The 16,222-nt window shown below is 35.1% G+C and overlaps 1 protein-coding gene across 1 annotated transcript in view; it reads left to right on the top strand.

The window, feature by feature from the left end:
- EXOC2 (exocyst complex component 2) overlaps nucleotides 1-16,222 on the top strand; it is a 122,497-nt gene that overhangs the window by 30,282 nt on the left and 75,993 nt on the right. The window contains exons 6-10 of the mRNA XM_075705158.1: nucleotides 5,599-5,679; nucleotides 9,530-9,675; nucleotides 9,782-9,863; nucleotides 10,383-10,485; nucleotides 13,491-13,609. Coding sequence (XP_075561273.1) covers nucleotides 5,599-5,679; nucleotides 9,530-9,675; nucleotides 9,782-9,863; nucleotides 10,383-10,485; nucleotides 13,491-13,609 — 531 coding nt within the window. The remainder of the gene's footprint in view (nucleotides 1-5,598; nucleotides 5,680-9,529; nucleotides 9,676-9,781; nucleotides 9,864-10,382; nucleotides 10,486-13,490; nucleotides 13,610-16,222) is intronic.

Below are 16,222 nucleotides of genomic sequence, written 5' to 3'. Positions count from 1 at the left end.
TCCCGTACTCTGAAATTCTGAAGTATCCTAGCAAAGGCCTGGGTTCCAGTCCTGGAATTGTTAGTGGATCCATAAGCAGAATAATAAACTCTGTTTTCCTGTTTATTTCTGAGATATTTGCCTATGTCACACTTGCTTAAATATACAACTGTGTGATAACAAAGTTATCAGGCCTCACAATGTTGTTAGACTACAATTTTTGGTCTCTTATTTCCATATAGCCTCCCCTCCTAGCACTGTGCTTTGATTTTTTTTTTTTTTTTAAATCATTTTAAGTCTGTCCATTTTCTTTGATTTTTGCCACTGTGTTGGGTAAGCAAGCTTGAAAAAGTAAATGCTAGAGTTGTTTCTCTAGCAAAAAGGCTATTAAAGACTACTACATTTACTTCAGTATTTTGTCATTTTTGCTTGGATTAGCAACGTTTACCAAAATAAAGCCAAGTTTGCCATGCAATTTGCAAAAGTATCTAGAAATCTGTGGGGAAAAAACCCAAACCAAATAAAAAAAACCCTTAGCAGTATTGACTATTGGTCTTAGTAACAAACTTTAGGTTTTTTAGGTTTTCCTAGTGTAATGTATTACCAGCTCTGAACATGACATGCTGTCTTTATGTATTGCTTTGCTCGTTATATACAGCTATGCACTCCTGTTGAGTCCAATCAGAAGCGCTTTTACCCTAGACAGGAGTGCTGTCCTCATCAAGAACTTTCTTATGTTTTGTTCAAATTGCAGGAAATTGTTAATCTTTCAATAAAGGGAACCAAGGGCATTTTTATTTACGTGTTGGCGTGAATCCTGGCAGTACGTTAACACATGTTCTTCATCCCTCCATTACTGTGCTTTGGTGCCAGGTTCTTTATAGTTACCGCATCAGATCTTCAGAAATACCTTGCTGAGTCAGTCTTTCATTTTTTTTGTAGTTTTTTCCCCTCTTATTGCATCTGACTAAAAGGGTTTGATTCATTTCAAGTACTGTTTTTTTTCTTTAACTGTATTTCTGTGGAAATGAGTAAGATTTTCAGATATACCAAATGCATTTCTAGCCATCTTTTAATCAGAAAATGGTAGAAAATTTGCATCTATGTTGCTTTGAGCTGAGTTAGACTGAGGAAGTTTTGAGAACACTGGTCTTGGTGCCTATCTCCAAAGTATGTTTTAAAAATGTCTAATGAGTAAATCAAGAATGCAATTTGCAAGTCAAAAACTGCATGATCCTGACAAGTGTGGTTTAATTTTTTAGATTTATGGTTGCCAAGTAGAAAACCAAATCCTTCCTTAGATTAAATAAAATAATTTTCAACACAAGCAGCAATGAATTAATTTATTTTTAAGTTTATTTTACCGGAAGGCCTGTACTATGGCTTATTTCCCAGATTGAACTTTTTGCATGTGTTTTGACCAAAAATAACCAATTCTGAAGTATTTAGTCACAGTTTGGAGATCGTGAGCTCTAAACTTAGTCTCTTCACTATTATTAGTATCTCCCTGCAGCTCTGAAGTTTGCAAACCTTTAAATGTTCTGACTTAGCTGGGAAACTTAAACACTTATTGGCAAAGATGATATAAAATACAGTTAATTTTCTGGCCTTAGTTGAAGCATCTAGATAGACCTAGCTTCTCCTCATCTTTAGTTTTTGTATGCTGCTTACAGTAAAGCTGCTCAAATAAACAGGCTCTCCTAGGTTTCCAGCTGCTGTTGCAACTTGTATAGTTTGTATCGGGTAAAGTCTAGGGTGACTGGCAATTCAAGAAAAAAATCATGTCCATCCTTTACTTCAGGCCTTCAAAGACCTAAAATTTTCTCCTTGCTCTTACTGCAGCCAGTGATGAGTTGAGGGTATGAAGTTGCATTTGAAGTTAATGTCAACTGCTGGCTACTGTGAGAGGTGGAGGCTGGCTTTCCACCTGCCCTTGGCCATGTGCTCCTTCCTCTTCCCTTGTATTGCAGTGGTGCAGCTGAGACGAGGTCTAGACAAGCTCGCTGATCAATAAAGAAAAGTCTGTTGGTTACTGAGTTAGTTTTCCACCAAATCATCTCATTATGGCTGCCTTGCAGCTGTGTGATTGCTAGATCCAGCAAAAGGAAGCATGTGGGTGTAAGAGAACGGGGATTGTCCCAAACAGCACCATCGTACCATTACATGGGTTTAGTACTCTCAGATAAAAGAATAACTTGAGTATCTCTAGATTCCTTCCAATCAGATTAGGTCTACAGATACTTTTCTTGCCTGCATATAGTTTTGCTTGTCTGAACGTCTAACTTTGAGACTTTTTGTCTGGTTCCCATGGAAGGAACATGTACTTAGCTTTTTAAAAATCAGTTGATGCAAGCAAAGTAAGCTTAGACCTTCTGATAAATCATTTTTCATAACATTTTTCACTATGAAAACTTAAAACCTTTTTTTTTTTTTGGTAACCCAACTTTGGTATACATATGAATGCACTTATTGGTAAATCTGAATATAATGTATAAAAATAGCCTCAATACACAAACAAAGTAGCGTATTAAACATGTAGAAGGAAATACAGCAAACCCTCTTATGTGTATACACAGTAATTTAGGTAGGTCCATACTTTTTTTAGTATGTCCTAAAATACCTTATTTCAGACAGTGGTCCAAAAAGCCCTCCTGTTTTACGTTACCTGTTACATATGTTTAATATGCCTTTATCTGTATTCCACAGAGCTTTCCACCTTTCTGGAACTTAATACTTAGTTTTATTTTTATTTTTTCCCCATTGGCATCTTCTTCTCTGTCTGAACATGCCTATGAATTGGCTTAATGGTATCATTCTTCCTGGCTTTACAACACTAGTATTGTCAAACTAAGAATCTCAAATACTTCATGCTAAGATGCTAACTTTAAATGCTACCAGTGTGAAAAGTGTATCTTCTAAAAGGAAGAGGAGGGAATGGTATTGCTATTGTATATTCTTATCTAAAGGAGATGAGAAAGAGAACTGCTTTGGAGAAGATGCATTTTAAAATTAACTTTCAGGAACTGGTTAATGATCATGATACAATTGCTAAATAAGCTGCCTTCAGAATAAAAAACTACAGTTCATGACTTGACATTTTTGAAAGTGCTAACATGGAGAATCATGCTCTTTCAAAACCTCTTGTTCTGTACATTAAAGGAAGTCTTCATCGTGTTTTACATATATTGGCAACAAAAGGTGCTTTGATAGAGGTTTAGATGTTACATTTCAGTTTTGGAAATTCTTAAGTGTGTCCCCTTCAGGACTAGCATTATAGTTAATTGGTCAGCAATTAATGCTATATAATTAATGATTACAAAACACTAAATTTTAAAACTTTTTGAGGCGATACGTAACAAGGGGTTTTTTATCCACATGAATTTAGAAAGTATCTTTCAAAAATATGCTTCATAGAATGATTTCAAAATATTTAAATTCAAATCATTACACTTTGCAGTTTCAATCGTACTCGCAACATTGGTTTCTAAAATGTCTGCTTATGTTGTGCTTGCTCTTCTGATGAACTTGCCTTTCAGTATGTAACATTAATTGCAGTACAGTAATTGGCTGCCCATGACTGGAACTGATGTATAAAAATGGAATAATATCATTAGAACCTTTTATGGTTTTGTTACAGAATTGTAGAGGTATTCTTGTAGTTAAGTGGTGTCCACATTGTATATAAAATATGTGCTACAGTTAACAATACAGAATCATTTAAGATAGACCTCTGTTCTTTAAAATATGCAAGAATCTGTTAGTTTTAGTTCAGTTCATTTGTGTTGGTTGTCTTAAGAAATATGGTGTCCTAAATTAGATTTTTATTTTTTTGCCTCTAATGACTTTAATAACAAAAATAAAGAGGTGCTTTGGCATTTTTAAGAAAGTAAAGCTTCCTGAAATTCTTTGTGGATCAAGGGACTGAAGAGTCAGATTTAGATCTTTGAGAATAATGGAACAGTCAGTCTCTCTCTCCCCCCTCCCCCTTGAAAATTCCTCCTTCGAAGGAGACTATCAAGGGCCATCCTGTTTCAGAATAGCCACCCTCTGTCACTGCTTACAGTAGGACCGAGGCGTTTGCTTGTTCTTAATTTGCATCTCTGTAGCATGGGCAAGTAGGGATGGTATTGTAGAGGAAACTGGTTGGTGATGACATCTCTATGTGCACATGATACACAATCTAGGGTGGTATTTTAGACTAGCCCGAGTATCGCCCAGTGGATTGAGTTCCAGGTATCTCCTGGTGCACATGAGGTATACTCATGGAGTGCATCTTTTAGTTTTGTTTCATCTTAAAAGAATCCAGCTGAGGGACTCGGGTTGCTCTGCCATGCAAACCAAAGCAAGATAAGCTGGGACAATTGAGAGACTGTATTTGTGTTTTGGACTAAAATATATCGTTACTTGCTTTCTTCAAAGCACTAAGCATCGCTGTTTTCAAGGGTAGCTTAGCTTCACTTTATTCTACTGAGAACCAGCAGGAAGCAGTAGGAAGTTTTTTAGAAGCCTTAATTTTATCTAAAGCGACAGGAACTGATGGTTATTTGATAAAGTGGATTTTACATATATTAACAGTTTAAAAATTTGAAAGGAAAATCATATTTTTAAATAATTGTTTTACATGTGCTGTATGCATATACACAGGAATACTACCTTAAAAAAAAAGAAAAGGAAAAAGAAACACTGATCTGTGCCAGTTGTACTGAACAGAGAACAAGAGGGAGGGAAGGCTATGTAAGAGAGGGGAAGTATAGGAAAGGAGGACCTACACTCCGTTCACTGTTCATATTTCCAGAGTGGTATAGTATAGTCAGACTACGCTGGTAAATCTCTCTCTTTGTGAAAAAGAAATTATAATAAAACAACAAATTAACGCTCATACTAGATATTTCCACATCCATTAGTAATACCACGTGGAAACAAGAATTGGGGCTTTTGGTATTTTAGAACAGGAAAAAAATAGCATCTTCCCTCTGTTTTCATGTTGTGTTGAGCAAACTCCCCTCCGTTTTCATGTTGTTTTGAGCAAAAGCATCGCAATGCTTCTGTGTAATGGTTAATGCAGTGTGACGTTACAAGATAACTCGTAAATTGTGTGTTTTGAGAGTGCATTTTTATGGATGAAAACAACTGGTGGGGGAGTGTTCTAGTACTTGATTTTGGGGTCATCCAAATTCCCCATGACTGACTCTCTATCCTTTAATTATTGGTAATTCCTTTTTGGTGAGAGCAGCGTAAAATCTTTGCCTTACAAAGCAAAAGTATTTTGTGCTTAAATGATAGTTAGTTTTCAAAATAGTAAACTGAATTAACACTTGTACTACAAGACAGCCTGTTGGGATTATTCTCTCCACATTTTTTTTTCTTTGGGCATTAATGTCTTGTTCGAGAAGATACAGGAAGTCTGTGTCAAGGTAATGGTTAAAATTCTGCAATGTCTGGCTCTAAGCCCTGTCCTCCACTAGGCTCTGCTGCCATGAAGCATGTTTGTATTTTTTTATGTCTAACAAGAAAAATAACACTTTATTTTTAATTTTTAAAATGTTTAAAAGTGTCACTGATGTAATGTATGCCCACCTATTAAAATGTTCTGCATTTTAACTTGACACTTTATTCCAGCAATCCATCAAAAACTGGAAGCGGATGGAACGGAAAAAGTAGAAGGATCCATGACGCAAAAACTGGAGAATGTACTGAACAGTAAGTTTTGTCCTTCCAGCAGCAACTATTTATGGACTTTGGACTTTCTAGCAAGCTTTAATATATTCCTACGAATATGGTAGAAAGGAGAAAACAGTACAGTCTCTCTCGCCTTTTCCTGTTTGGTAGTGATTTTACAGTGTGATAGTACACCTTTTGAAATAAGTGGCAGCTTTTGCCATGACTTTCAGTGGTGTTCATGATAACAAAGAGAATAAATGTGAAAATAAAGGAGTTCTAAAGCACTTTAAATGAATTCTGGTGGCATCTGAATTTTAAGTGTACAAAGAAAACAGGAGCTATATGGATAGACAGAACTATAGAAGGATGAGCAAAGCTAATACCAGGATTGTCAGAATTTTGAGCAAAAGAGGAAAAACACAAATACAAACTGTTTGTAACTACAAGGTGTATTAACAAAATCTTTTTCACTTAATATGCTGTCATTGAGACTACTTGAAATTAACATTCTTTTTAGAAACTTTGAAAAGCTGTCAGTACTTTCTTTTCTGTTTTTCTGTATTAGCTGTAGGATTGCATTGAGAGATGGCTTGAATTTACTGCAGTTCGGTATGTGTTTCATCAGATCAAAAAAGTTACTTTTTTAATTCTGGGACTTCTGCCAAGATAATTTTACTTTGTTTCATTGTGATTTTTTTCACAGAGGAAGGGATGTTTCCCTTAGTACTGTATCAATAAGCAGGAATGACATGCAGATAGCTGACTCAGTGCTGGAAAGTCTGAGTGTGTTTTATGAAATCAAGAAAGTGACATGGAAGTTCACTGTTTTTCTTCTCTTGCATGAAGAAAGCAGTGACTGTATGTGTGTTTGTCTGGGGAGCACAAAGAAAGCATGGGGTTTTGTGAACAGCTCTAGCTCCTTTCAGTAGAGATTCATTAATGCTCACAATAAAGGTGTAGTTTGAACATTGTTATTCTCCCATCTTGTTGCCTGGAATGCAAAAAAAAACCCCAAAACCAAAAATCACCAAAAAACCCCACAAAAAAAAACCTCGCAAAAACCCCTCACACACACTATATAAAGACTATAGTGTGTGTCTATGTGTGCAGAATATTTGATACATATAGGGTAGGAGAAAAAAAGCATTTGCTGAAATTTGCCAGTGCAATCCTCAATGCTCTGTATTTATTCCATGTCATGCACCAAGCACAGATTCCTTGGAGAGCACTTTCCCTTTGACAAAATCGTGTGACAGATTTTAAATAAAATGTAGGTCTGTGACATTTTCCTACACACGCTAATATGGGACAAATCTACGTATAATATATAATTGCTGTTTCATTTGATAAATGGTTGCTGAAATCTGTATGCAGATAATGCAGACTGTCTTTTTCAAGCTGGATCTGTAGAGGAGCTTGTGCCAGGCACTTCAGAGCAGTATTATTTGGCTTTGCTGTGAAAAGAATTGGCTGCTCGTCCTCCCAATGCTTTGCAAGTCATGATAGGGTGGGAGGCAGGGAAGTAGGAGTACAAGGACTCAAAAAGAGTAAATAATATTATGCAAAGTAGTTTAGGATCAAAGCTTTGTTTCTTGTCTGACCATTGAAAAGCTTCCATAATCCATGAGTCACAGGGCCTGCTTTCAAAAATTACTGCAAGTCTTTAGTCGAATTTTACATTTCATGGACTGTAGGTGCATATTTTGAGAGACAGTTGGTATTGTCAGCTTGATTACAAACTCCTAAGAATAAGGATGTTTTCCAAAGCAGCTGAATGTATGTTAAGAATGTACCAAATTATTGGATTGAAATGGCATGGGATAGTAGAAGCACAGTCTGGTGTTATAGGTGGAATTATAAATGTTTGTAGTCTTTGCTAAATAGCTAAATTTAATTGCTAAACAAGCTATTAAATATTTATTTATAAAAACATATGGTGTGCTATAATGAATTTCACAAAGAATTGTATCTTAAAGGAGGTCGATCAAATTCCATTATGTGGTGGTTTTGTCAGGCTCTGTGAAAGACAACTGTTGGATAACTAGAGCTTTATTTTGAAGTAAATAAATTTGCACACAGTAAGTGAATCATCTATTTTGAAAACAGTTAGGACCTGAATCTTTATTCATTAACTTTATTAGTTAGGTTTAGATTATTCATCAGTAATCAAGAGATAAAGATTGTTAATGTAGAAAGGATTTGGAGGGGTGAGAAGGGAAGAAATTTTACAGTATTTTTTGTCTAAAAAGCCAGACCTCTTTTGCATGAAGTATTGAATTTCATTAAGACACTAATAAGTAATTTGATATATTTAAATTTCTGTGTAAACCAGAAAAAATGCCCACAGAAAAAAGTAAAATCATTTACTTGAATTGAGGATTTCTGCAGCAAATTAATTTATAAAGAGATGGCGGCATGTAGTTTTAAACTAAAGATGGAAATCACTGTGCTATTCCTGCAGTTGTCAATTACCTTTTAAAAAACATTTGTATTGAATTAAAAAAAAAAGCTTTGTGAATATAACTGTAATTCTCAGATATAGTACACTGCTTCTTGGCTGTTAAAAGAATGGACAAGAAACATACGAACTCAGACAAAACAAATGTTACTTACTAGAAGGATTTACAAAGCAAGCATTTATTATAACCTCAAGAGAAAAATCATACTTTATCAGTGGTCTGTATTTAAATGTCCAGCTAGCTGTTTTCGTTGTGTATTTCTCCTTAATGGTTTCAAGGATTCTGTGCTAAATAGTATGCAGTAGAAATAGCTATCCTGACAAAACTTTTTTTACATCAAGGCTTCAAAATTTCAACAAAGTTTAAACATTATTTAGATATAACAATTATTTTACAAAGACTACTTTTAACATGAGCAGGCCACCCACAGTGTTGACTACGGAAAATGGCATGCAAGCCACCCAGCGAGACTGATGTAATTTTTTTCATCTTTGCTTAAAGTATAGTCACTAGACCAGATAATGTAGAAACTTCTACACACAATGATCAAAAAGGCTAAAACAGTTCCACTTTTTTTTTTTGGTTAATTAAAAATAAGTCACAAGCTGAAAAATGCAAATACTCACATGCAATGTAAATCTTCCTTACTATAAAGGAAATTCTGTTATTCTGTGTTAGGAAATTATCCTTATTACAAAACAGAATGCTTTTTAGTCTGGATAGAAAAGGTTTTAAGGCTGAATTTGATGTATTGATTGAAGGATATTCAGAGATAGTATAGAAACTTAATTGCATGAAATTGTTGACCAGGGTTGTTCCTGCATGTGATGAAGCAGGTAAGACTTCTAATGCAATGTGAAGACAATTTGTATTCATTCTCTTACAGTGACCAGCTAGTTAGACTTTTTCCAGTCATGCCATTGTCTTTGACTTAATCATTGGTACTTCTAACTGACTCACTTAAATATCATATATTGTTAATAATTTTTAAGACTTAATTTGAAAAAACAAAAAAATTGTGTGCAAAACCCAGTGATAACTCTTAAAGCTATGATGTTAATTAACATAATGAAATTATACTTTTCTAAACAGAAAACTTTCTATGACTTTTTCCATATCCTGAGATGCATAATTTAGTTGTAAAATGTAGATCTGGAGCCAAAGCAAACTATAAAATATCTGCAGCAAAGTTAAGCATTTGAAATAGGAAAGAGTGATTGTTTTTAATTGCACAGGGGTCTTACCACATTAAAATGCTAAGTGGTTCGCTTTGAAATAGTATTTCACCAGTTGTAAAATGTTAACACAGTTGAAAAAAAGTATAAAAATTGAGCAATAATTACTCATTGGCTCTAAAAAAAACTTGAATGACTCATTAAAATGAGGAAAATCTGTATGTCATTTGAACTGATTACTCCTTTTTAAAATAGGAGCCAGTAACACAGCAGATACCTTATTCCAAGAAGTGCTGGGTCGCAAGGACAAAGCTGATTCAACGAGAAATGCACTTAATGTTCTTCAGCGTTTTAAATTTCTTTTCAACCTTCCCCTGAATATTGAAAGAAATATCCAGAAGGTATAATCCTTTAAAAATACTTTTCTATTTGCTGAAAATAGTCTGTTACCTTTTTCTTGACAAATATAAATGTTGTTTGTTTGTATGTGTTTTTCTTTTTTTAAAGGGCGATTATGATGTGGTTATTAATGACTACGAAAAAGCCAAGTCACTCTTTGGAAAGACAGAGGTTCAAGTGTTCAAAAAATGTAAGATACGGGTTCTGGTTTTTGCTGTGTTGGTTTTTTTTTTTTTTTTTTTTAAACTTAAAGGCTAAAAAGCACATAGTAGTCTAAAGAGCTTTATGTGGGTTTTACATGGATTTTAATCCATAAAAATTATGGATTGTAGGAACCAATTACTCTAAGCAATATTTCTGGCAAGTTTTCTGAGGGAGGTATATACTACAAAATATGAAATCACAGCCAATTTTATTTATTTATTAAGGCTTGGTATTAGCAGACGTTAAAAAAAAAAGTTACAGTAATTAAAATGTGACTTCGGGTATTTCTCACTGGCATATTGTTGGAAAGATTTAAAAGTCCAGCTTTCTGTTTTTGTAGAACTGTCATATACAAAATTTTCAGATGTGGCTTGCTATAAAGTGAGTTATATTGATTTCCACATTAACTCCAGAAGTGTCTGATGTCTTAGAAAAATAACATAATTTTCAGTTCCTTCCACTGCTGAAGGCTCACATTAGATTTATTTCCTCTCCCTACTCTTAGATTATGCTGAAGTTGAAACCAGAATTGAAGCTTTAAGAAAACTTCTGTTGGATAAGCTGCTTGAAACTCCGTCAACATTGCATGATCAGAAACGTTATATAAGGTAATTGTTTGACTAGTGTCTTCATCAGACAGAGAGTGTTAAATGTGTATTTAAATCTGTTTCCTAAAGAGGGTAGTGACTATTCTTACTATGGTTTAAATGCCAATTTTAAAGCTGTAAGTAGAGTATTTTGAGATTTTCTGATTATATAAATAAAGGCAATGGATTGGTTCTTGATTGTTTATTGAAAGATTGAAAAACAGTTCTTGAATGAGAACAATTTAACGAAGGATAATTGAGATTGAATTTAATTTTTAGTCTTTAAGGCATGTTTAGATTTTGTTGGTTCCTCTAAACCATCATATTGCAAGCTGTGTCTGAAATGATCACTCACAGGTTGCAGATCTCAAAATAGATTCCTTATTAACTTGTCTTACATTTCAGCTTGACTTGGTGTTGAAATGGAATCATCCTGAGTCAGATAATAGGGAGGTTTTAATCCAGACTGTCATTTAAATTTGGGTTTGGGTCTTTTATTTCTCAGTCTAAATAATGTAGTTCCTTTATATTTCATGAACATGAACCATTTCCCCAGTTTTCATTGGAATTCTGAGATTTTTCTCTTATTCACAAAGCTGTTGTAGGCATACTGACATGAGTTGGTTGGACCTTCTGCTGGTAGACCTTAACCTCCTTTACAGTCCTTGGAGCCAAACTTGAGAGTGCTCTGGAACATGTGATGGCTTTACTTAGAAAGCTTTTGAGTTTTGGATGTAACTAGGGCTCCTAGTGTGGCTTGACATTCTCAGTGCTTTTTTCAGTTATCTTCTAAGATGTAGACCAAATGCGCTGTGTGAGAAGCATTCTTAAAATTCTGACACCTGCGTGAGGTCTTCAGTGTTTTGTGTGTGCTCACCAGGCCCAGTTGCACAGGGACAAAGTGCAGTATTGGTATCTTAGGTCCCTTTACATTACGTTAGTTTGAGGACAACAACCGGTGTATATCTATGTAGAGTGCTTCTCGTTCTTCTGGGTGCTATATAAATATTGCCTATTTATTGGAATTGCCTTTTAAGGCAAGTAGTTAAGCATTTTATGTCTCTGAGAAAGGTACTACTGTTTCCTTTTTATGTCAGTCTTGAAAACCTTAAAAGAGTAGCTTCTTTATCTAAGCCAAGACTCAAGACCTCTTCTAGGGATTCTTTGGAAGAATCAGAGCTGTATATGTGTTTGATTCTGGGTTGTTTTTCTGGTTTTGTTTTTTTGGGCGTTTTTTGGGGTTTTTTTTTTTTTTCAGTTTTTCTCTAGCCCCTTACCTTGAAGTATTGACTCTTTCAAAATATCCAAGCCTACATTAAAGCAGACCGTGCTAATGTAGCTACCAAATGTATTCCACGTGTAGAACATTATAATGAAGGAGAGCAGGGAGCAGACAAATGTGGAATAATTTAGTTCTAATGAATTAACAGAATCCCAGCATTCAAAGCAATTAAATTAGTTTCACTACTCTAGATACACTAATGTGGTTATACTAGTGTAAATTTTCTGGAGGCAAGGTGTGAAGAAAGCTTTCTTCAGAGCACTTCAGCTAAGAGGAAATTAACAAAATCCTAATTGTAAAATTATTTGCATAGAACCTGCTATTTTATGAGGTTTTTTTCTTCCTTGATAAGTTTGTTTTGTATGTCTCCAATGTCTAAGGCTGAGCAAGACCTGAAATACTGTGGTTTTCCCCTCAGATATTCAATGTTTATCTTTATAATTAGGCTTCAATTCATACTTTCCTTTCATTTTATTATGGTATTTACACTGATAATTATTTTACACTGTTCAGAAACAGTTTACCATATCACTTAAGAGCCAAGTAGGTGTATTTTTTCTAAGACCTGTGGTAACTTTTTTATTTTGTGTCTAAGCAAAGAGTAAAGTCCCCCTTAACACTGAGGAAGGACTTGAGCTCATAATTTATAAATGTCACCCTGTCAGAATGGTTGGTTGCGTAATGTTCTCATCCATCCAGCCAGCCCTACTTTGACAGTTTATTTTTTGTTCAAGTACTGCAGACAGTTCTCAAGGACGACAGAATTTTGCAACACAGTCCTAATTAACGTTAGGTATTATTGTAGTAAAACAGCTTTTGTGAAGGAGTTAAACATTCCCTGCACTGCTTAAGATAATAAATTGGTGTACTTCACCTTGAGCATCTTGAATTTTTGAATCTGTCTTGAGTCTCATTAATGCAGAATGTAATGGAGCACATTAAATAGTAGAGCAGCTACTGCTTTTTGAAAATAATCTTTTGAAAGTACTGTTGTCAGTCTTGAATGCGACGTGTTAGACTATATTGCTTCTGTGTTGTCTTTAAAGTCACAACAGTGGGCTTCTAATACTCCTCTCTCCCCAGAAACAGAGGGTGTTTTGCTTCTGCGTATTAGAAGCCTCAATCCTTTTCATTATCTCTCCCCCACACTTTTTTTTCAGACTGTGTGTGCACATTCTAATCAACCCCCACACGCCTCCTCCGACCCCCCTCAAAAAAAAAAAAACAAAATAACCAGGAGCTTGGTTTACATTTGTTTGTGCATGCGTGTGCTAAAATTAATGGGCCGCCAAAAATTAATTCCTTCTGTACTTACTTGTTAAGGTTACATGATGTTACAATCAGGACATATAAAGTGGGAAGAAAAATACCATATTTTATGTGCTTGAGTTGTCATCACTGATTCCAAATGAAACATGAAATGCTGAACTACAGCCTTGGCAGATAAAGAGCTTGGTTTCCCAAGTACTTTACTAGAGGCATAACTGAAAATACATATTAATGTGATATTAAATACATGTTTTTGTTTGTTCTACAAGTTTTTAATGGAATTTTACTTCACTAAATGAGGAAGGGAGAATGCAAAGTTTGTGGTTGCAATGGATATGAGTGTATCTTAACAACTGTTCTTGAATTTTTAAAATTGTGTCAAAAAAAAAAAGAGTACTAGTACATTTTTGGTCTGTTTTAATGAGGCCTTCAGTGTGTCAAGTCAGAGCTGTGATTTTTGGACTGGGTTTTACAGATATCTTTCTGATCTTCATGCGCCTGGGGACCCTGCTTGGCAGTGCATTGGTGCTCAACATCAGTGGATTCTGCAGCTCATGCACAACTGTAAGGAGAGCTATGTTAAAGAACAAAAAGGCAAGGATATATTTTTGTTTTATATATATATTTGACACTTAGGAATTTGGCATTGCCTTTTATTTGACAAGTTTCAGTGTACAAATGATATTTGAGTTTTTTCCCCTCATCATTTTGATAGCTTTTTACAAAGTTGAATGCTGACTTGTATTTTTTTTTTCTTTATTCTATTATAACAACAAAACAGCAGTTGGAGTGTTCTTTTTGTTTAACTTACAACTTTTAAGCTCTTTACATGGGAAAAGCATTAAATTTTCATCATTTATCTGAAGTTCACTGTCCTCTTGAAATAATGCTTTGCGGTCACATGAAGTTTGGATTGTCTGAATCTGCCAATTTGTCACGAGATATGCCGTTAGTATATGGATATGCAGGGCATTGGGGCATAGTGGAATAATGTGTAATTTCTTGATACTCGGTGAATGATAATATGGTGTTCTCTTGTTCCTTGTTCATGTGCAGTTTCAAAATTCAGATTACACTGTTCAGGCACAGACCTGTGAGTTGGACAAATAAGATATTTAGACAATATTATATTAAGACCAATATGAATACTTAAGTGTATTCTGTCTTTGTCTTTTCCAGTGTTGCTCCTCAAAGAAATGTGTTCTCATAGGTATTGCTTTCAGGTGTGGCAGCAACTTAGCTACCAGTTAACATGATCTATCACATTAGCATATTTTCACAAGGGAATAGGTGGGAGGCTACTGGCCTGGCATTTCTAGTAGTAAAATCTGAAAACTGGATTTTTAAATTAGAAAATTACAAGTAGTACCTTGTTTCTCAAGAAGTCTTACCGAGTTTGCTGCTATTTCTGAAATGAGTAGGCATATTGGAATCTGGCCTCTCTTGGCTTATAGGTGACTCCTATGTTTAGTGTTAGTGCATGTGTATCCCAAACCAAATAACATGCTCTCTTCTGAGAAACCACAAAAATTTTACTGAGTTGGAACTGCTGCAGAAGTGTGCTCTAAAATAGCTGCAGGAGGCTTAAACTTTCTTTAGCAGAGGTTATGACATCAGGTATAGAGTTCACAGAGTGCCTGCCCATGACAGTGATGTCAGTAAGTTTTAGCTTAAAGCATGCACAGACCATCTTTGTTCCACAACTTGGTGTGGAGTGCTGTGGGACCAGCTGGAACACCAGGTTGATTTCTCAGCCTTTTGGTCAAAATTCAGAACACTTCCAAAACCTCCTCATCTTCCTTCCTCGTCATAATCCTGACACACCACCCTCCACCCCCGCCCATACAGCTGTCAGGAGCAAAACTCACTTGTAAAAACGGCCACGGTTAACAATTCTAAGGTTTCTTTTTCTCTGCTCACTTGCAAAATGTTATATAGCAATCTTTCTGTGTCTTAGCAAGAAAAATAGGGGCATGAAGATACTAAGTGCTCAAGACTTTTTTTGTTGTAGTAGTCTATATAATTTTGTTATGCAGGCTTCAGTAAATGAATAGAATGTGTGTCTAAATTCCTAGGCTTGTCTTGAAAATCTCAACCTGTTTGGTGTTTTTCTTGTAACAAATCTGCTTACCTCAGCCTTAGTATCAAAGGAGCTTTTATGTTAGCGGCTTTGGCTCACAGAAGAGGCAATTTAAATAATTTGAATGCCCAGTAAGTGCATGTATGGATGGTTAACACTTAGTGCATATATGAAACAAATGCTAATATATTACCACTTTTAATAAAGAAATTTCATAAAATTTCAATAGTTTTCTTCCAGCCTTTTATGTGGTCCTTACTAATGTAGCTTTTGTACAGATTGTAAAATACTCAAGAATTGATCCTCGTTGATGGAATTTCTCACTTAGTATCTAGTATGACAAAGGAAGGTTGCTAAACATGGTTTTTCCTTTCCATAGATCTTTAATTTTGGCATACACCAGACAGGAGAAGGAAAAAAGAAAACTTGGAAGAATTGGTATTAAGTGCCAAGTAGAACAATGCTGATTGTGATCGGAGACATGGAGTGTATTTTCACCTACTTTAATAGATGTATGCTTTTCACACAGGAAAAGTGTGGGCTTTTACTCATAGATATCAAATTGGTTAGGTTATGCAAGACTTGAGGAATCTAATCAACTTAAAGTAGTCAGAAATGTGGTTTATATGTTCATAAATTCACAGGCTATTTTTAGGAGAAAATATTAATAAATTTTCAAACATTAAAGTTGTCCATGTAAAACTTGCTTCCAAAAAAGATTATTTTGTATATCAAGCATTTGGAGGCAGAGAGGTTGATATGCTAATGAAAATGGCATTAAAGCTTTTTCTAGGTTTCACTTTTCAACAGGGGTAATAGACATTGTTTTGAGCAGATGGTAGTCCTCATATTGCAGATGCTGGAATAAGTAGACAGCAATTACAGTTCCACCTTGAACATACCAACAATTTCTTGCTATTCTTAGCTTAGTTCTTCTGCTGACTGTGAATCTGTGGGTTCAAACTGACTGAGTCAAAACTTTTCAGCATAGTAAACTTAAACCTCAGTAGCAGATATTATCTATTTTAGCATTTGTGCACAACTTTTCAAGTTTCAACTGAGTTTGTGCCAAAGCATTTTGCTGCTGTTTTATTAGTTTTCAGTGCAGAGCTGTGCCCTGAGTTGTT

This window comes from Pelecanus crispus, chromosome 2 (genome assembly GCF_030463565.1).
Source record: "Pelecanus crispus isolate bPelCri1 chromosome 2, bPelCri1.pri, whole genome shotgun sequence".
Taxonomy (NCBI): domain Eukaryota; kingdom Metazoa; phylum Chordata; class Aves; order Pelecaniformes; family Pelecanidae; genus Pelecanus; species Pelecanus crispus.
Note: the sequence above shows the minus strand (reverse complement) of the source record. Positions and strands in the feature narration are given on the sequence as shown.